This window comes from Phoca vitulina, unplaced genomic scaffold (assembly GCF_004348235.1).
Source record: "Phoca vitulina isolate PV1807 unplaced genomic scaffold, GSC_HSeal_1.0 scaffold39, whole genome shotgun sequence".
Lineage (NCBI taxonomy): Eukaryota > Metazoa > Chordata > Mammalia > Carnivora > Phocidae > Phoca > Phoca vitulina.
Window position 1 is genome coordinate 436,543 of NW_022589742.1, and position 21,361 is coordinate 457,903.

The 21,361-nt window shown below is 44.9% G+C and overlaps 1 protein-coding gene across 2 annotated transcripts in view; it reads right to left on the reverse strand.

Moving 5' to 3' along the window:
- AFF2 (AF4/FMR2 family member 2) overlaps positions 1 to 21,361 on the reverse strand; it is a 445,879-nt gene that overhangs the window by 83,212 nt on the left and 341,306 nt on the right. For both annotated transcript variants that reach the window (XM_032428215.1, XM_032428216.1), the window contains 2 exons: positions 17,706 to 17,802; positions 1,522 to 1,559 (listed from right to left, as the gene is read on the reverse strand). In XM_032428215.1, the coding sequence (XP_032284106.1) occupies positions 1,522 to 1,559; positions 17,706 to 17,802 (135 nt within the window). The remainder of the gene's footprint in view (positions 1 to 1,521; positions 1,560 to 17,705; positions 17,803 to 21,361) is intronic.

The following is a 21,361-nucleotide window of genomic DNA, read 5'->3' on the forward strand; positions in this document are numbered from 1 at the left end:
CTTCTAGTTTTCCTGTTTTCTCTTTACGATATTCCTTAAAGTGCTAGACATTAGATGGAGTCTGCACTGTGAATTAACCAGAGCTCATAAAAAATATAATTATCTGTAGGGTCGAATCCTCACAAGGAGCAGAGAGAAAACTGGTCCCACTCCAGGCCACTAGAGTCTGATTGCACGTAGCCCCGTGTACTACCAATGGGCTGTCCTGTGCATGCCAAGATGGAGCCTGAGCCTTACTTCCTATCAGGACGGCTTGAACTGGGAGATGTTTGTCCCACTGAGGGCCTGGGTTTACACTCCTCCAGCCCTTGCCCCATCCCTTGTGACCTGGGGCACACATCTGCACACCGGAGGACTGGAGGGAAGGGTGCAATCGGACTAGGGGAAAGAAGATCACTAATGGCCCACCCAGGGACCGGCAGTCCTGGCCTTGGCCTCATTAGCACCACCCTCTAATCCCGCCTTCAGGGCACAGACAGAAAAGAAATCAGGCTGCAGAGAAGATTTCAACCCCAATCAAACAACCAGGCAAAAACTCAGCTACCGGAAATACTCCCATAGGATGACTATAGCATAATATATCTCCAGACTACAGATGCTCCTCCAGAGGCTACAAAAGCCAATAAGGAATATTCTGTGGCCTATGAAAAATTAAATTTAAAAACAAAGTACACAGAAACTTTTGGAAAAAATGAATTGGAGCCTGGTACCCACTACAATGAAAGTCAGCTATCATAAATTAACGCGGAGCTCCTAGAAATGTGAGATTGTGATAACCCAGCAAAGAGAGCAGGACTTCCCGAGGCCACGTGGCTGGTGGGCCTGGTCCGCATAACACTGCACTCAGATGTCACAAACCCAAATGACAAGACAAACATCCTTCTTAATTTGAAAGTCTCCCTTCTGGAAGAGACAGGATGTCTAAGATGTACTATGTTTAAAAGAGTGCTGTGCTGCTTGTTTATAATTTAAGAGTGCCCCATAAAACGCCTTGGAAATAGCTCTCTGTTAGCTAGAAAAACCTTTGGTTAAATATATTTTTATGAGCTTTTCATTAACAGCGTAGCAAGGCCTTGATGCCAAGGTGCCAAACCTCCCCACGTGGCTGGAAATCACTTGGCACATTTTCAGCCATTTCAGTCTCTGTCATAGGTCCAAGGTTTGCAATTAAAAATATAATCTTTTTAGCATGTGCAAGACCCAAAGGCTTGAAGTACCATGCATTGAATAGGATTATAATAGTATTTGGCAGCTCTTCACGGATGGCACATATTAATTTATGTAAACTGGGCACAACTTGGGGCACTTCCTCATTAGGACCACAGGAAAAAATCAAATCAAAATAAAAGCTAGTCCCCGCTCAATTGGAGATTTGGGTTTTGTGTTTTGGTGGTTTCCCCCCTTGTTTGTTTTTGTTTTTCGATCGTCATAGAGATGAACTCAAAATTCAAGGTCTCTTTTGCCACACACACACGGAGTCCATTCCAATTAAAATTTCCAAAAAATAAAAAAATAACTTACTTCACAGGATTATTCTTAGGTTTTGCCTTTTCAACAGCCTGTAAACAGAAGAAAAAAATGCAATTAGACAACATTAGCAGGCATAATCTTCACAACTAGTTACCAAAACAATAAGCAGCATAAGACGCTCTTCCAAAATATAAGGACCTAACTGAAGCAGGCTGCTTGCGATAAGCAGACTGGAGACACAGAGAGCAATTTTCCTCTCCCGGCGCACATGGTTACCTGTCCAAGTGCAGCTTTCAGACACAGACACTCATTCCTCTCTCTCTGCCTTGCACTCAGATCTTAGCCCCTGGGTGGGCCTGCTTGGGTTGTTATGACAGGGTGGGGAGGCAGGTGCGTGGGCGGGGGGAGGAGGGATGATCATGGGCACATCTAGGACTTCTCGATTTGTGGTGAGGACCCGTTTACCCTGTGTGACTCCTGACACCTGGCTGCACCTGCATGGTGAGAGCAAGGCCAAAGTAGCCATTTCTAAAATCATTTTTATTAGCGGACACCACAAAAGGCCAAGGGATGACCGACTGCTCGGATCAATCTCCTCCTGTGGAACCTTTAAGAAAACACACACCAAATCATCGAAATGAGGAAATCTCTGGGCCTCTCGGCCTGTGTCGCCTTAGACATGGAGCCTGGTTCCAGTTTATTGCTGAACCCATTGATCTGTGTACAGTCCATTTATCATTCATGAAAAGAGCTAGTGATCTTCACAGTATATTAGAAGAAACAACTCAGATCATCTGTCAACAGCCCTCTTATTTCTGTTTCCCTCTCCACAGGGATTGCATCTCCTTCGATTCTTCTGGAATTAAAATGTTGCTAAGCAACACAGCTGGGGGCGCTGATGGCAGAATGGCTACAGTCTATCAAACTGTTTAAGCACCTGGAGGGTTTTAGTGATGATTTTTTTCATACTTCTGTAGCATAATTATGTAATCAGAACCAAACTTGTACTCCCCTAGACTTTTGCAGACTATAGAAATAATATTTAATATGGAGAGCGTCGAAGCAGTGGTTTGGCAATCTCCAGGATCTTCAGACCCTTTTAAAAAGTGTCCATTCGGAGACCTTTATATTTGTGACTCCTGGAGGTGGGCAACGGCAGCTACTTATAACACCGGACTTGGCATTCTGGGTGACCGGTGTGGAAGTAAGTACCCCGGACCCTTCCATGTACAACAACAGCTCAACGCACTCTGGAGCCATTTTTTAAAAATAAATGAAACACTTCTCAATTTTAGAGATTAGCGTTGGAAATTCAAGTCCTTCTCTTCTATTAAATCTCAGGTTCTGTTGCTAGGTAAATACCCATTAATATTTGGGCACTTTCTTTGGCTCTCGGTGGCAAAAATCATCTTCTCACCATCTGTGCCTGAGGTTGAATTTTGGCAAGCGGTGGAACAGCAAGCAAGCGAGAGCGGGAGGTAACAGGTGAAAATGATAAAACAAGCAATATGTGTGTAGCCGGCCCAAGTCACGTCTCACAGGTAGTTAGGATACGGAAGTCTGTCCCTGAGCAGGTCTGGCCCTGGAAAGGATGCGGGAAGGAACAGGCGGACCCAGTCTGCCCACCCGTGCACACCTACACCTTCCTTCTCTACCACCCTTTCTCCCCTAGTCCTGGCTGCTTTGGAATGGCATACGGTAGGGGCGGAAGACATGTCACTGTGGAAATCACAGGAACCCACTTTCCCCTGTCCCTTACAATCCAAACGAGTCTGTTCCTGAAGACTTAGCTTATCGTAAAGTCACAAGCATGGTGTTCAAGGGGTTTCCTTTGAAAGCACACTGGATGTGATAGCATGAGCACGCCACTGGCAGAAGACAGGGAGGGAGAAATCACAGCGACATTGCTTAACCTAGCTTTCACTCAGTGACACGGTTTTTGAAAATGTCTTCTCTTCTCTGTGCCTCAGGACTGTCAATTAGACCCAGTTAGTTTTCTCTGATCAGGAGAAACATAATCATGTTCAAGGTCAGTTTCTTTGAAACCTATGTCTTTTCATACAGCCATCATAGGAAAATAACTTCATTCAAATGAATGTTTTCTGGGCTGCTTGGCTATTGATTGAAAATGTCTCTGCTGAGAGGTTCTCTTTTCTTTGGAAATTAACTCGGGATCATTCCAGAGTGCCAACAACTTTAGTCAGACGTGCTCACGTCATCCTCCTGTGTGCTCACCACCTTTCATCTCTAAGCTAAACGGTCACAGGGAGTCTCTGCCAGACCCGAGACAGAGCTCGCAATTTGTGTTCTTTGCTTCCGCTATAATGTGACACTGTGTTCAGCCCGCCATAGAGAATTATTCAACTCAGAGACTTCGAACGAAAGTTAAGTGAATTATTTGTGGGAGAACTATGTATGTCTTTAAGGTCTAAGAAGTAGTCTACAAAAAAAAAAAAAAATGCAAGGAGAACATTCCTCTTTTGAGATAACGGGACATGAAAACACCGATCCCATGTTCGAAATGTGCAAAAGGAGGGGAACCAAAATGAAATGATCTCGTGTAATTCATCCACATTAAGAGGGTTGCATATTGGGATTACAGCTCATTTTGAGTTTAAAAACATACATTAAAGTAATTTAAACTGATTGGAAGATGGAGGCTAGATAGTTAACACTCATGCTGCTTTAATTTGCAACATCTATATGCTTTTTAAAACCTATATTCTACTTATTTTGTGCCACGTTCCCCTAACATGATACTTATCTTGCCATTAAGGAAGCTCTAGTATAAGAAAGGATGATACGATAAATTAAAATGATAGAAAATGGATTCCACTGTGGTGTGGCGAGAGGCTGCAGGCTACAGTGGAAAGAGTGATGAGCGGGAAATCCAGAAACCCGGGATCGGCACCCAGCTTCGCTGCCTACTTTCATCAGGACGTTAGCAAGGCGGCTGACACTTCTGAATCTGTTTCCTCATTTTAAAACTGAAGATAATCATTCCTGTCCCATCTATATCAAGGGTGGGTGGGAGGAGCCAACATCCACGGCGGCGCTCTAGAAACCGTCGTGCGCTATGTAAACGCATTGCCTGCAGACCGTGCTTTCGGGCTTCAGGGCACACGTCTGCACGGCCAGAGAGTTTATGGGCTCGCTGACTTGGGGACCGGCTGCCGTATCGAACCCATGCAGTTACTCCAACGAGGATTACAGGAGCCACTCTGTTCCTCTCTCCACATCAGGAGCAGTTCTGGGCTAAATAGAATGTTTCTGTCTGAGAAGTCTTACTCGAGGGAGATCTGGATGCGTTCAGATCCTGACCCGCCTAGGCCAGCAGGAGAGACCCCTGCGCTTTCACACAGGCCTCCGTCCTGAACCTTCTCAGGGGCTGGTGCAGCCCCTCCTCCATAAGGCAGCCTAGGAAGCCTCCCTCCTTTCCAGGTGACTCCTCCATCAGTGGCCCCCCCTTTCACACCTCACCCCAGGAGGAGGGCACTTTGCTTTTTCACTAACATTTGACCCTGAGGTGAGCCTCCTCTGTCATATGGCATCTTGAAAAAATTATATGCCCAGGGAGAAGGCACTTCTCTCATTCCAAGGAGTGTTTATGAACTGATTCTTCTCTCATTACTAGCATTGTACTATTCATGGTATCCTGCTAAGCGGCAAATTTATTTCCTCAGGAGGGATGATGTGGCTAAGGACATGCTCACAGTTGCTCACTCATTAAATCTATCTTCCTAAAAATAAGAAGGACCTTGTCTTTCTGTTATGCAGAGAATCTTCTGGCTCCACTGAAGCCCAAGCGACTCAGGGACTATACTGAATTATGTGAACCATAAAAACTATAGAGCTATCATGAGAAAATAGAAGGAAGGAAGGAAAGAAAGAAGGAATGAAAGAAGGAAGGAAAGAAAATGGCTATCTCTTGAGTCCTGTCCTCCACGGCAAACATAACATGTATTTTTAGGGAGAAAATGCTACATATAATCTATAGATGGATCTAACTTTAAAAAAAATTCTTTGGTAATTCTGTCCCAGTTTTATTCTAATCCAACAAACACATATACTACATTTATTTAAAAAAATGGGAGAATCTTGGGGCACCTGGGTGGCTCAGTCAGTTAAGTGTATGACTCTTGATTTAGGCTCAGGTCATGATCTCGGGGTCCTGGGATCAAGCCCCGTGTCCAGCTCCACACTCAGTGGGGAGTCTGCTTAAGATTCTCTCTCTTCCTCTCCCTCTGCCCCTCTCCCTGATCACAGGCTCTCTCTCTCTCAAATAAATAAATAAGTCTTAAAAAAAAATTTAAAAATGAGAGGATCTTTTCAGGTTTTAAGAAGCATCCCCTGAACCGTGGTATCCAGACTTACCATAATACCTTTCCCCTGCCCCCATATTGGCAGAAAACAGACCCAATACAGTATGTTTCCTCTTTGTTGAGACTGTCAAGGTGAGCACTTGGAGGGCCTAGACATACTGTAGCGGTGAACTCATTCTACAGGGCTATGTGTTCAGGTGCTGCTTTTTTCCTTAATCAATAATGCTGCCAGTCAAGCATAAAATGTGATTCTACTAGCATTGCTCTATATAGCTTTTACCTTTCCTGCTTATACGTTTTTTTCCTGGTGTTCTGCTAGCAGATGCACCCAAGTTGGGTCTATACAATACATTTCTTTTTTTTTTTTAAGATTTTATTTATTTATTTGACAGGGAGAGACATAGCGAAAGAGGGAACACAAGCAGGGGGAGTGGGAGAGGAAGCAGGCCCCCCGAGGAGCAGGGAGCCCGATGCGGGACTCGATCCCAGGACCCTGGGATCATGACCTGAGCCCAAGGCAGACGCTTAACGACTGAGCCACCCAGGTGCCCACAATACATTTCTTGATTAAAAAAAGTGAGAAGTCAGTCATCCAGATAATTTTAAATAACTGGACATTGGGCATTATGGACATGAGACAGAAGAACAATCGATTGCATTGCTTTTGACTTTCTATGTTTTGCCTTCTTTAACTTTTCACAGGGCTGGTCCATGAAACACAGCCATACCTTAACCTAGTGACATGTATTGGTAAATTGTATCGATCACTGAAGTTCAGAAGAGAAAACTCCTCTATTAACAAATGAACTCATCATTAGGGTATTCAGATGGTCTAAAATCAATACCTCCAGAATTGGTTAAATCAATTAAAGAGACATATACTTAGAACACTTGCCCAAATATAAAAATGAATTGCTTAATTACAGCATTTAAATAGATTTCACTGGAATGAGTAAAACAGCCAGAGGCTTATATTATCTCCTATAGGCTGGGGTTTCAGCTGGCAGCACACGCGCGCATAGCCAGGATTGCAAATTAAGAGGAGAAAATGTCACTCAGCATTTTGCAACACCTAGATGCCTGCCTGAATTTCTGACTTCATATCTAGGGCCTGAAATCTTTAGGAAAACACCACCTATTGTATTTCCCCCTCTGGATAGGGGCCCAGGAGGAAATGTGGAAATGTCAGTTGTTTGAACCCTGAACTTACATGTTCTCTCTCCTTAGAGTATTGGGCTTCTCCCATCTTAATTTAATTCACTGCATTCCGTGCATCTATGAAGTAGGCCTGTGCTAGACATAAAAGGGGCAGCCAGAGAATTCTGACCAGCAGAGCTTGGAGGAAATTCATCCCAGGTGGAGGGCACCGCATCTCGCACCTAATAATCACTTAATAAACACTGACCAGATAAACGAGTGGGGGCTGAGCGTTGAGTCTGAGCACTGCTGTGGGTGTGGAAGGGTGTGGGAGGAAAAGCCGAGCTCTAGGACACATGCATCTGGATCGGAGGTGCTGCAAGGGCCCCTGAGACTTGTCTACACACCACAGAGAGGACGAGGATGAGGAGTCCGGGCTGCCGGGGCAGATTTCGCAGCCGGCTCCCGGGCAACAGGCCATGTCCCCTCACTCTTCCTGCAGCTAGGAGCTCGCTCCATCCTCATTACCGCTCCCCCAGACACTGGCCATTGCCCCTCCGCCGCTCTGCCGGTCTCCCCGTTCTCCCCCCCTTTGATGCTCCACTTTCATCCGGACTTTCTCAGAGCCCTTCATGGCTCCCCACCGCTCACTGAATTCCTAATCAGCTTCACCCACCCCGCCGTTTGAGACCCTGCCAGTGCCAGCTGAACGGCGGCCTCCGAGCAGGTCTGCTTGGCCCCGTGTGTGGAGTCTGCTAACCAGTAGGAGTTTTTCAAGTGTCTTTAGCAAGTTCCACGTGTCAACTGGCGATTTGGTTTATAACTAGTTTTGATCTGTTGTAACAATGAAAAATACACGGTCTTTGGTGAAGAAGCACGTTTCACTCATAAGAGTCTTGCTTGACGTTAATCATTCTCTAAGTGGAGTAAACATGGAGACACCAGGCACAGCATCCCAGCATTGGCTGGAGCGACTTATTCTCCCCAATAGAAGGGCCAATGTAAGAGGCACTCGGTTACTCTGTTCCCCTGGGTGTATGGATTTGAAAATTCAATTTCCTTCCCCCCTGCCAATCTGAGCCCTCTTGCCCCTGGTGCTAGAGAGACCCCCCCTCGCAAAATGACATGTGTCTTGCGGTGGGAGACAATCAATACCTAATAGAGATGCTCTCCGTACCACGTGTGACCAGGAACACGGGAAGGGTATTCTTAGTGCATAGTAGGTACCCAATGGTATAAAAGTATTCTACAACCTACATGGGAGTGAATACTGATGATGCATCCTTAGCCTGAACATCCTAATGTATTCAGGCTTTCTGTCGCTTTACAGCACATTATACTCTGGGCGACGACATCATATCCATCATTAGAAAACCCACTAGAGGGACGCCTGGGTGGCTCAGTCAGTTAAGCGGCTGCCTTCGGCTCAGGTCATGATCCCAGGGTCCTGGGATCGAGCCCCATGTCGGGCGCCCTGCTCAGCGGGGAGCCTGCTTCTCCCTCTCCCTCTGCCTATAGCTCTGCCTACTTGTGCTCTCTGTCAAATAAGAATCTTTAAAAAAAAAAAGAAAACCCACTAGTCTCCCATCTGTGAGTCTCCTTTCCTCTCACACTCATAATACTTCTGTCACCTTTCATTCTAACCAATTGGCTATAAACCAGAGGTTCCCACGACCCCCTCCTCAGGTTCGACTAATTGGCTGGAGTGGCTCACAGAACTTGGGCCAACAGTTTACTTATGTCTACCAGTTTGTTAAAAGACACGATCAAAGAGACAGATGGACAGCCAGGTGAAGATAACACAGGGCGAGGTCTGGGTGGGTCCCAAGTGTCAGAGTTTCTGTCCCCATGGACTTGGGGTTCATCACCCTCCCGGGACATGGATGTGTTCATCTACCTGGAAACTCTCCAAACCCCATACTATTGGGATTTTATGGAGGCTTCTTCACATAGGTATGATTAATTATTAATTCAGTTTCCGGGCTTTCTCTCCTCTCCAGAGAAGCGTGCATGCGTGTGTGTGTGTGTGTGTGTGTGTGTGTGTGTGTGTGTGTGTCAGGGGTGAGTGGGGTAACAGGGCTGAAAGTTCCAAGCTTCTAATCATGACTTGGTCTTTCTGGTGAGAAGCTCCCATCCAGGAGCCCACGCAGAGTCACCTCCTTAGAACACTCCTATCACCCAGGAAATTCCAAGGGATTTCATGCCCTGTGTCAGGAACTGGGGTCAAAGACCAATTGTCAGAACAAAAGATGCTCCTAGTGCCCTTACCAAATTAGTAAATTGCAAGGGTCTTAGGAGCCCCATGCCAGGAACCAGGCACAGAGACCAATATATCAATATATATTTTCTATTATCTCACAACACCAAATACCAACTGATGTCTCTGTGCCCCAGTGTCCTTATTGGGCAACATGAGGCAGCTGGAATAAAGGCTCTCTATGGCCATTTTAAGGTCTGGTATTCTATATTCATACACAAGTACTGCAGACTATATACATATATGACTCAGGGATAAATATGGAACCTGAGCCTACCTCCATTAGCAATAAACAAGATTGATTACCAAGTTCATAAATGTTTCTATCTAATATTCTAGAGAATCCTATGTGGTACTCTGTGAAATATGGGTTATGCCATCCCATACATTCTGGAAGCATCTGCTGCTTTTATCTGCCCATCTATTTGAATTTTGAGTAGTTAATCTTAGGTTGGTATCTAATCTCAAATTTGGTACCTCTTCTGTGTATTTATAATGCCTATGCTCTTTGCTCTTACTAAATAAATAGAAAACGCACACACACACACATACATATATATATAGCTGCTTAGGAATAAGATAGATTCTGTTTCCCATTCAGGACAATATCCTGGATGTTTGTAGCCTGCCTGGTAGCTTTTCCAGCAGATGGCAGATATTTGGGGAACAGAGTAAAGCCTTCTTGGGCCCTAAACCAAAGCCGCAGTATATTTTTCAAAGCCAGCACATACATTTCAAAATCTCACATTTTCAGGCTGGCAGTGTTTTATTACCCAGCTTCTACTGGAGATGTTCATATTGCTCTAGTATATGCTAGAACCCTGATTAAATTCAAGACTTGGAAACTTCCAATAAACTTCCAGTACACATGGTACGCTGCCTGGGGCTTGTTGGCTAATGACTCCGAGCCAGGACCTCCAGGCTCCAACCGTGGATCTGGGACCCAAACTGGGGCGATGAAGGGGCCTAAGAAAAAGGACATGCTTGGACCCAAGCAAAGGGTGCAGTGAGAGTGCAGACGGGACCAGCCCGGGGGGCAGTGACAAGGGCAACTTGAATTCAAGTCAACTTAGTGATCCCCGCTTCCCAGAGGTGACTGCTACCCCTGCCCCTGCCCCCTTCTTCACAGATAGGAGCCATGGTCATCCCCGTTCTACACGAGGGTCACCTTTTCTGAAATAACGGGTCAAACCCATTTTTGCTTCCAGTTGGCTCTTAGGGCATGCAGCACACCCTTGCCCACGTCTGATTTCAACTCGCTGCGGGCCAGTGGCTTTGCAGTTGGAATGCTCGTAGATGGATAACTCATAAGCTGTAGTGGACGGTATCTCATCAGCTGTGACAAGCACCACACGTAAAAACATGGTGCTTCTCTGCATCTCTGTGTGCTCTAAGCATTTTATTGAGATTACAATAAAAAGGCAATCTATGGAGATTACGAGTCAAAATATTTGGTACTAAAAGTAGGAGAGCTAATTACAATGAAAAAAAAAATCAGCACGCAGATTTCTAAACAGTCACAGACTTGCCTGGAGCATATTAAAAATCACATCATACAAGCCCTAAGCAGTTTCTCATTAATCTAGTCTCTATGCTAATACAGCCAAATGGGAAACACAATCTTGGGACTATGAAGGCCAATGTTATTCTATTAACCTTATATGTTATCCTATTTACTTTCCAGTCTTTAATGAATAAATTAAAATGTCCTCTCATTCTCTAATTGCTGGATAGTTAGGGTATGACAATGTACGGATTTTATTCAGCTACAGTCTGCAGGCTTAACTGCCCAAACTCTATCATTTTGTGGGGGATTTCAATGAAAGGCAATGACAGATAAACTGTTTACATTAAAAGACTCTATCGAAGTTATTTTGCACCTGGTTTCATCCTAATCCATCTGCTGTTTCTCTAGCTCTGACAGGCTGACCTCTCTTGCCGTGTAGGCCATATTGATGTCATTACTGAAGGAGGCCTTCCCCAGCCTTTCTGCTGATAACAAAGTAAATGGAAATGCAGAGAAACCCCGGGGAGGTAACAACTTGTTCAGCATGATGAGGGAGAACTGTAGCTAAAACAAGAGGACCGATGACAGCAGGGAAGAGTGTCTGTTGTCACAACGAATGCGTTCGCGACAGCACATCAGCTTCCAAAGAGCCGGCTAATAGCAGGAGCAAAATGTTCTCATTAGCAAACTTTAAACGTGAATGTGGGCTTGAGTTTAACCTGACTACTGTGTTTTGAAAGTGTAACGTGCATCCCAGGTATAAGGAACACATCCCCAAAGCGGCCAGAATGTTTCATCTTCTGCTACCATGGAGGTCAGCTCATCTGCAATGATCTCAGAACGACCTGGCCGGGGAGCTAGCCCAACAATAATAAAAACAAACAAGTGAAACTGGATCAAATATAAAGCCAAAATCAAGAACCTGGGTGAAAAGCAAGCTACCTGTGTGTGAGATAATGAGTGATCTTTAGCCAAAAAATACAATTATGAAGTGCAGGGCAAGAGCTGAGAAGACACGATTGCTCTGTATATGTTAACATACTTGAGGTGCAGCCCCGCCACCAGCACCCAGTGGAAAAGTCCACACATGCCCAGTAACATGCTTTGAATGAAGCGCACATCTCTAAGGGTGCTAGCGCGATCCTTAAGCAGAAAAATAAAAAAGATCCGGTTAAATAAAATGGGGTACATGGGGGCTACTTGCAACGACATATCCAGACACAACTCATGAGAATGCCTTTGTGCTCAAAGCAAATCTGAATTGTTCAGCTCTGTTTTTAAAGCAGCAACACCACCCTAAGCTCTACCTTGGCTACAGAGTTGAGCCTGGTCCCTGACCAAACATTTCCCGTCACCGTGCTCACTCTCTAAACTTCCTACGGAGCTAAATGAAGTCCTCTAACATTTCAGTCTAATTCACATTAATAACAAGATGGAATTAATATTAAAATGCCCTAAAGGCGGTTTCAAACAATACCCATTTCTTTACAGCCTTTGTACTTCTAAAGTCTGCTGCTTCTGATGTCAGTGTGAGGTGGCCGGGCCCGAGAGAGCCCTGCTCAGATCCAGCCTGGCTTCAGAGCCCAGGGCCCCCCAGACCATCCTGCCGGCAGAGTACAAGGCCACACGCCCAGAGCTGCGCAAATCCAACATCATGATCATCAGTCGGTGAAACGTTAAGCAGACGTTTACCTGGTTCTGTGGATATATGCAGGAGGGAGCTCTTGAGTTTGGCCACCACACATTCTAGAAGTCTTTGGAATAGGTCAGATTGTGGATAGCTTAAAACTTTAAAGACAGCAATTTTAATAAACCTGTCAATACAATTTCTTTGTTAAGAAAACATTTGAGACTGATTAGGCTGCTTATATTGAAAGAGAAGCACAAGGTCTATATCTTTAGATCTTTTATTGAACTGCAAGCACAGCATGAATAACTGCTTCTTAGCTGTAAATGAAAATTGATTCCAGGTTTAACTCCTCATTTTCAGGGGTCCTTTAAGTCCCAAGAAGCACACGAAGACACATTTGACCCAAAGGAAAACTGCAGGTTCAGTGGGGTAAGGTGAGAGCATGCAGAGGACCCCGCACGTATGCGCTCTCCAGAAGCCTGGCCAACTGGGTCATGCCACCCTAGCCAAACGCCAGTGGACGTGCCACGGCCTCCCTGCCTGCCCCAGAGGCCTGGCTGGAAAAGGGCCATGCAGTAAGCATGGTGTGGGGAAGGCCAGGGTGGGGCTTTAGATTTGTGATGCCCAGAGCAGCCGGCTGAGAGGTAAAACTGTAGTCAGCTGGCTAACGGACATCGTGTAGCTCCCAACTGCGTTAGTGATAGCCAACTTTGAAAAACGGAACATACCGCAACACGGATGTTTACTCGGACGCTAAGTACAGAACACTGTATCCCATTCAAACCCTGTTCTGAAACATTCCAATGTCCAACGTCGACTTCAAGGGATTATTTCCCATTCTGGGGAAGCTCCGAGAGAAAGGCACAGTGAGTACAGCATCTCCAGGGCAGGAGGAGAGAAAGGAAGAAGTATAATTGAACGGATGACTCAGCTGTCTACCCACTTCAGTCCTCTGAAGAGAAACTCTTGTTTAGAGCCACGTAATTTTCCTGGAAGAGATTTAGTGCAGAGGGGAGGAAAGGTCGTTCACATCCAGTGAATGCCTTTTGGGGGGGGCAGTTAGGATGTTCGGTCCTGTTCCTAGCAGATGCCTATGGTCACCAAAGCCAAAATGAAGGGCAAGATCTACCAATGGATCCAAAAGAGGGGACTTCCAATCAATGTTTAAAAGGGCCACGAGGAAGAATAACCACTGATATGTGTAGTGTTTGTGGTTTTCAGGGCATTTTCGTTCTCTCTTCCGAAAGCCACGCTCTTCATGACTACACGTATAATTCCCATGGCCAGGTTTGCCACATACTGACGGTTTTCCAGGTAGTGATTTCAGCAGCTCTCTTTAACATCCTATTCCTTGCAACGAAAGGCAAAGAAATGGAGCCAGCATCCCAAAGCATATGAGACATTTTAGATCGTCACTAGTGGTAAAGCCAAGGATGCTGACCACTGCATGAAGTGGTAAACACTTACTGTGTGCTAAGCAGAGTGTCAAATGATCTTGCCTATATACATTCACTTAGTCACTAAATCCTCACTATGACCCAGTAAAGTAGGTGCTAGTGTTACTTCCATTTTAGAGAGGCTTAGGTCTTTGGCCCAAGGTCATCCAGTAAGTGGCAGAGCCAGATTCAAACTGTGTTTATCCGACGACATCTGTGTACTCTTGCTCTGCCTTCCTACACTCTGTCAGCAAAGCCACACCACCTTAGCAGGCAGCACGGACCTATTTGCTTCCCAAACAGTCCCAACCTGGAAAGCAAAAAACGCAGCAGGGATGGTAGAGAGAACACACAACTTCTAACAAATATTTTCAGGGTACAATCACTATCGCTTTTTCCCTGAAACGATGTGTCTACGTGACTGTGTATCTCTGACTTTAAAGAGTCACTAGAAGGTAAAAGCTTCTGTTAAAAATGTTTTTTTTTTTAAACAACCTTTAGTCTCCATGGCTGACCATTTGGCATCTTTAATTTCTATATTATAATTCTCCCATTCCGGTCTCATGCTCTATTTTCCTGTTTGCAGGAATAATGCTTAGCATTTTAAACACGTCCTAACTGCTCTGTTGGTGTTTGTGCACAGGACCTGCTCAGCCTAGCCAGCGGTGGGTAGGGAGGGGGGAGGTCGTTCTGATTATGAGAGACTTGAGACTGAGATGCCATAGTAGAAACTGACATGTCTTGATCCTGTGTTTCATTTTCATACATGCATTGGAAATGCATTCTCTTGGAGTCCTTTATGTTGCAAACTCTAGCATAAGGTCTTCCAAAAGGAGCTTTTGGAAAAGATTGGTATCAACTCTCACTAAGCCTAGATAATTCGGGTCTCCTTAGGTGAGTCCAGGTAGAGTGATCATGGTTGAGATGATTTGAGACTGTCTCCAGAAAGCTAATGGCTTTTTTATTGGACTATGTCTGGATGAATGTAGCCACTGGGTTCTGAGAAAGTTTCTAAGTATAATGTCAGCTCAAAGGAATGGTGTGGTCTGGCGCCTTGGACACCACACTGAATGCACTGATGCATTTGTTTCTATGCTTTCCCTCCAATCATCCTACCACAAATAGAATCACTCTGCAATTCTGTTGCTCAGACCGGAGACCCAAACCTACCTAAGGTTTACTGGTGAGGTTCAAGTAAGACAGAGCACCTAACTTAGTATCTATCAGGCACAGAACAAGGGTGACTCCGTAAATGGGAGCTCTCAGCACTCCTCCTGGTGTTTCAGGCAGTATGAGGGTCCCAGTCACAAGAGGAAAGAAGAGTACCATATTATCTCTGCAGTACTATGTTACCTCGCCTGAGTCAATTCAAAAGAACCAAAAACAGGTGTTCGGACAAAGGTGGAAACATCAACATGTCCATCAACTGATGAACAAACAAAAGGTAGTATATTCATACGATGGAGTATCATTCAGTCATAAAAAAGGAACGAAGTATGATCTATGCTACAACATGGATGGACCTAGAAAGCATTTCAGCAAATGAAAGAAGCCACTCACAAAGGTCTCATAATGCACGACTCATTTCTGTGAAATAGGCAAATCCATAGAGACAGATAGCAGATTAGTGGTTGTCAGGGGCTGAGGGAGGGGAAATGGGGAGTCACTGCCTAATGTATGTGAGATTTCCTTCCCGGGTGATGAAAATATTCTGGAACTGGTGACGGCTGCACAATCTTGCGAATGTACCAAACGCCACTGAACTGTACGCTTTTAAAATGGTGAATTTTATGTCACATGAATTTAACCACAATGAAAAAAAAGGAGAATAATTTCAATGCACCCCTCTTTGAAAAAAAAATGTGAGGCCTCACTGCTTGGCACTGTCCCTTCCGCTACTGCATGAACATTCTCTCTTGGTCTTTAGCCTTCCTGCCTTTTCACGAGTCCTCAAACTTTCTAAGGAGGGCTCATTTGTAAATGTTTATAACCTTGCATCTCCTTCTTGCTTCCAGGGCCCAGCGAGGGGGAATAAGTTGTCATTCTGCCCTACCTTGGATCTCCCAGTTCAACCTCCCCTTCAGATGAGAAGCTTGGTTGATGAAGGCATGACTGGGCTAAGGGCGGCATGCCACGGAGAGCTGCCAACGCACCAACCAGAATTATCTGACGGTCTCAGGACCGACACAAAGTCACCGAACACACATCCTAAAAACCCAGATGATCGGGGCCAAGGGACCCAATGCCACTCCTTCAGGTAAATACAGAATAAAACAACTTGAGAAGGTAAAAAAGCAGATTGCGTTTATGTAATCACATAGAGAGGAAGTCAATGTGCAAAATGTACTTTCACTTATTGTTGATTACTGCTTTAAACATTTCCATTAAAAAGTAATGTCGCATCTGTCAAAATCAATGATCTAGGGGTTTTTGTTTTGTTTTGTTTTATTTACCAACGCCGTGCTCGTCACTCACGTATTAAACACAGAAAGCAGGAATAACCGACACCGGCATTTCAGTGTGCATTTTGCATCAGCTCTGAAGCCCATGACTCATGTAGGAGAGGGACTGCGTGCATCCAGGACAGGGACAGCGAGCCCCTGGGAGACGACAGGGCTTGTTGTTGACAAGGCCCCACAGTGCAAAGATGCAACTGTTACATATTGCCAAAAACGCAAGCAGAATAAGGAGGAGAAAGTAAAGGCGAGTCGGGTATTGGCCACGTAACATTACAAATGACCTCAATTTTATTTTACTGTATTGTATTTTTTTTTTCAGTTTTAAAATTACACCAAATGGTGGGAGTTCCAGTGTGGCAAACAACTATATATGAAAATGGAGTCGGTGAGCCCAGAGAGTTTTTCCCAAGCTTTTCTTTGCTGACTCCTCACAACACATTTACTGAATATGGAATTCTGTATTTTTTTAAAGATTTTATTTATTCATTTGAGAGGAGAGAGAGAGAGCGCACAAGCTGGGGGACTAAGAGCAGAGGGAGAAGCAGACTTCCCATTGAGCAGGGAGCCCGACGTGGGGCTTGATCCCAGGACCCTGAAATCACGACCCAAGCCAAAGGCAGACACTGAACTGACTGAGCCACCCAGGCGCCCCTGGAATTCTGTATTTGATAATGACCTTGGTGTACCAGTGCATGAGCACTCCTTAAAACGGTCTGCTTTCAGTTTCCTAACGTAGCAAAGAAGGTTACGAACGCACTCCGGAGGAGCCCACACGTGAGACACTTGTGTCACAGAGAAAACGCACACACACTGCTGACACCGCACACCGTCCTGCCGTTCTCACAGCTCCTAAGCGATACTTGGCCTCTTCAAACCAACAAGTCCAGTCTCACTGGGAATGCTGAAATCACATTTCTGCCATCTCATCTGGGGGTAAGTGCTGTAAATACTTATAACGCAGAGTGGAAGAGGACGGGGCAGCAGCAAGTTTTTGCCAAATGCCTTGTGCCTGCAGGTCCGCGCACGCCGCAGGATGCTGGGTGCTGCTTCTCAGCACGTGCTCTCAGGTGGTGCACCTGGGAGAGGGGACTGCAGCACTCCCATTTATGCCCTAATTAATTAATGAGCGTGGGCGGTAAGGCTCGCCTCGGAGTCACTAAAGGAAAGTCACACCTCACCCGAGACAACGCTTAGTCCAAGGGAGGGAATGACAGTCTCTCGCTTACTGACGACCCGTACGTGTGTTTGACAAGGGAGCGGAGGGAGGGGGTGAAAGCAGCTTTCAAGAGCTCAGCCTCTCATCACTGTAGCTTGAATGAAACTGAGCTGATTACACCTGTTCCGGAACACCGTGCCTAGCTCTGCTTCTTTCCCTCTCTCCGCAGCCCAGAGATGAAGCGGAGGGTAGGCTTGCGGATGGCAAAACCCTTCCAGTCTTTTATGCTCCCTCCCCTTAGGTCCCAAACCAAGCGTGAAGCTCTTCCTACCTGGTAGAGCTCAGTGGCGGTGCAGTGAGTGGCCAAGGTCTTCACAGGCTCAAGGTCATCTTCATCACTGCTCAGCTTCAGGTCGTCCTCAAGCATCCTACAAAAAAAGCACGGTGATGTTCGTGTTAGAAAGCGTCTTTTCTAGATCATCCTCAGATACATCTTGCAATGAGGATAAAATATTGGAGCTACAATCTGACAGCTGCAATTCTGTCAAAGGTGCAGAGGGAACCAAGATTCTTTCAGCTAATTAGATATTTGAGCTCTTATATTTATGTCATACTCCACACACATCTTCCCTCTCTACCTTCCCCTAAATCAAGGGAAAAAAAGGACTATTTCAGCATCTCCAGAGATGACTGGAGTCTATATATTTTTACTACTGAAAGTGTAATAAATGTACTGATCAATCACTGTGGAGTGGAACGTGACACTGGATCTCTACAGGAAAAGATGCTCTGAGTCTCCCATGAAAGAATCGGGGCAGGGTAACAGCCCCCAGCTCTAGAGGCTGTTGTCGTAGCCTGCTGGGGCTGTCTGGACCACAGAGGCAAAGGGCCCAGTGACCTTCCACCGCCACGGTGCAGAGGGCTCTGTGGCCACAAAATAGCTGGGCGAGAAATGGCTAGTCATTAACCTTTTGATATATGACCGATCGCTTCCTGTAAAATTTGATCCTAGAGATGTAAGCCCATGATGTGGATGAGAAATCTTTCTCTCCTAAGGCAAGGTACCTGAAAAATACGAGTGGTCTGAAATTTGGCGATGAACTAGCACTTTCAAAATTGTTTATGGGGCACACAGAGCCTCTTGTTTCTACGGCGCCACCCGCTCTATCCCCAAACTCGAGCCACAGCAGGAAGAGTGACTTATTATCTCAAAATTCCAGGTACACACAGCCTTCAAAGGCCAATTGGTGTGAATATTTCTATGTATTAAATACAACTTTAGACCTCGTTCCCAGCCTTCAAATGGGGGTGGTCCCAGCCTCCCTGGACGGATGACCCTTTTCTGAGCATGCTTTGCTCTTTCTTGCTTCTAGACTCCAACAAATCAGGCTCAGCTCCCACACTAGACTTTCCTTCTTCAACTCTGAAAATCCTATTTTGCCTCCATAGCTCAGCCAGATCCCACCTCCTCCACAAAAGCTTTCGAGAAAGAACCCCCACCTCTAAAAGAACACCTTTTCCTTCTGCCCCACCCCCAGCTCCAGCTGGATCACGGCATTGCCTTTTCCACCGAGTGTCCCCACACCAGTCCCTCATTCCTGCGTGGGCTGCGGTTGCAATTTATTCACTTGTCTTCCCAGAAATGATACAGTCCGCTACCCTTGTTTTGCAGACAAGGAAAGAAAGGTTCAGAGAAGCCAAGTGCTTTGCTCCAGATCACACAGCTAGCTAGAGCCAATCCTAAAACTCCCATCTCCTGATTTCCACCTGGGTGTTTTTTCCAGAAGGGAGGTTGGAAGGCAAAAGGCAACTTCTAATTTGATAAACAAGGGAATACATTGTTTTAGAGGTTATGTCCAAATGTTAGAAAGAGATTCAGGTCAGCGTGGGTATCCACTCTTAAGTCTCCGAAGAAGGCACAGCTCCCCCACTTTCATGCTCAGCAACATAAGACCGGGATATGTTCACTGAGGTCTGAAAACCAAAGACTGATATGAAGAATGATTGGTGGGAAGGACAGCTGTTAGAGTTGGTTTCAGATAAACTAAACTTGCAGGATTTATGACTGTCCTTCATGAGACGAATGGATGTTTTGAAGATCTCTGAGTATAAGACAAAATGTATCTTCCCATTTCTTTTGCAGTTGGAGGCCGATGACTGTGAACAAATAATTCTTCACAACACATTGTGGCAAATGAAGACTATCATTCTCATAAGCTACAGAACTCAAATATTTTAAAACTATCCATGCTTGCTGGGCATAAAGGGTTTCATTTTCCGTGTGTGTGTGTGTGTGTGTGTGTGTTATCTCAATACAGGCAGTCAATGTGTATGTGTTAATTTCCATAGAAGTGTTGGGCAAAAAAATTATCAACAATTCCTTCCATTCAGAAGATCCATTTATGTGTCATGGAAAGTGCTAAGTATTTGATCAGAAGCTTGTAATTTGGACCCTATGAAGGAGGGGTTATCATTAGCCCCATCTTCCTGACTGAAACACTGAGGCTTAGAGAGGCAAGGAACTTCCTCATGATCACACAGCTAGGAAATCATGGAGGCAAACATGGAACTCAGACCATCTCCAGCCAGAACTCGAGAGTATATAATGTCTTCCTAGAAGGTGTAATTTATAAAGGATGGCGTATTAAGTAAAATCAACAGCAACAACAAAAAACCCACAAAACATATTGACATGGAGTCAAGATATTTGGATTCAATTGCTGGCTAATCACAAACTCTGATATCTTGGGAAAGTCATTTACTATCTCTGAACCTCATCTGTGTCCCTCCTCTGTTAAATGGGATAATAATTAAACTCTCACGGGGTGGTGGTGGTGGTGAACATAATATCAACTAAAGCAGGTGAAATGCTTTATGAAAGCACAAAATGAATGCAGGATATTGTAGGTTTGGAAATATGTCATCACAGTTAGAAACAATGTACACCATTAACACCCCTAGCAAGTAATCACAAGCAAAGTCTTCGTGAGACTTTGTTCTCATCTTCATTTGCTGAACAATCTGAAGGTAAGCTTCACGGTGCCCCATGGTGACTGAGGCAATGTCTCACAAAGTCTCAAAGGTGAACCCAGAAATGGGCTTGTGGACTTCGGGCTACTCTTCTTCAGGGAGAACTGGCACATCCAGAGCCAGAATTCATAGACTCAAACTCAACAGTTATTTTACTCTTCAACCAACTCTATGTGATTCTAACACGGAAATGAAAGGCCTTCCAATGTACAATTTTGGAAATAGGTAACCAATTTCCATAGTGACTGACATTAAACACTGCCCCCCCCACCCTGTGCTACAAGCTTGGTATGGATTTGGTTATTAATAAAGGCCAATTTGATGCATATATTCAAGTCCTGGTAAACACAAGTCGAGAAGTAACTAGGAAAGCAAACCACCCTTCGTTATCTCTGGAGGTGTTTCATTCTGCTCCTTCACTGACCTATTAAGCTTTATTCTTGAATATACATGTACTTGTTTGCATTTCCCTCCATAGCTAATACTGAACATTACTCTCGGGAAAGAGGAGGATTATGAAAGATTTTGGATTTAATTATTATAGCAGCACCGTTCACACCCACTGCGGTAAAGGTAGTCTCAGCAGAAAAATGGTAAGTTCTTTTCACGAGGTCACAACTCCATAGACAAATTCATCACACACTGGGTATCCCACAATGTGAGACAATCATGCTCACATGTATGCCTGTGTGTATAATCTTAAAAAATGACAACTGTTCTTCTGCTTTTCAGTTAGATGAAAACAGAACAAAGTAGGCCTCCTTAGTGACTTTAGATATTTGTTCAGGATCTGGTAGTTCACGGTGCCCGTCTTTGCGTGAAAACGCTCTGGTTTTTATTTTTACCATGACTTATAATTTCTATATTATTTTTTTTGTCTCCAATATTTATTTACCTCTTTAAAATCACTTCCTTCTTTCACATAGAAATGTACTAACTTTCCTTAAGAGAACATAA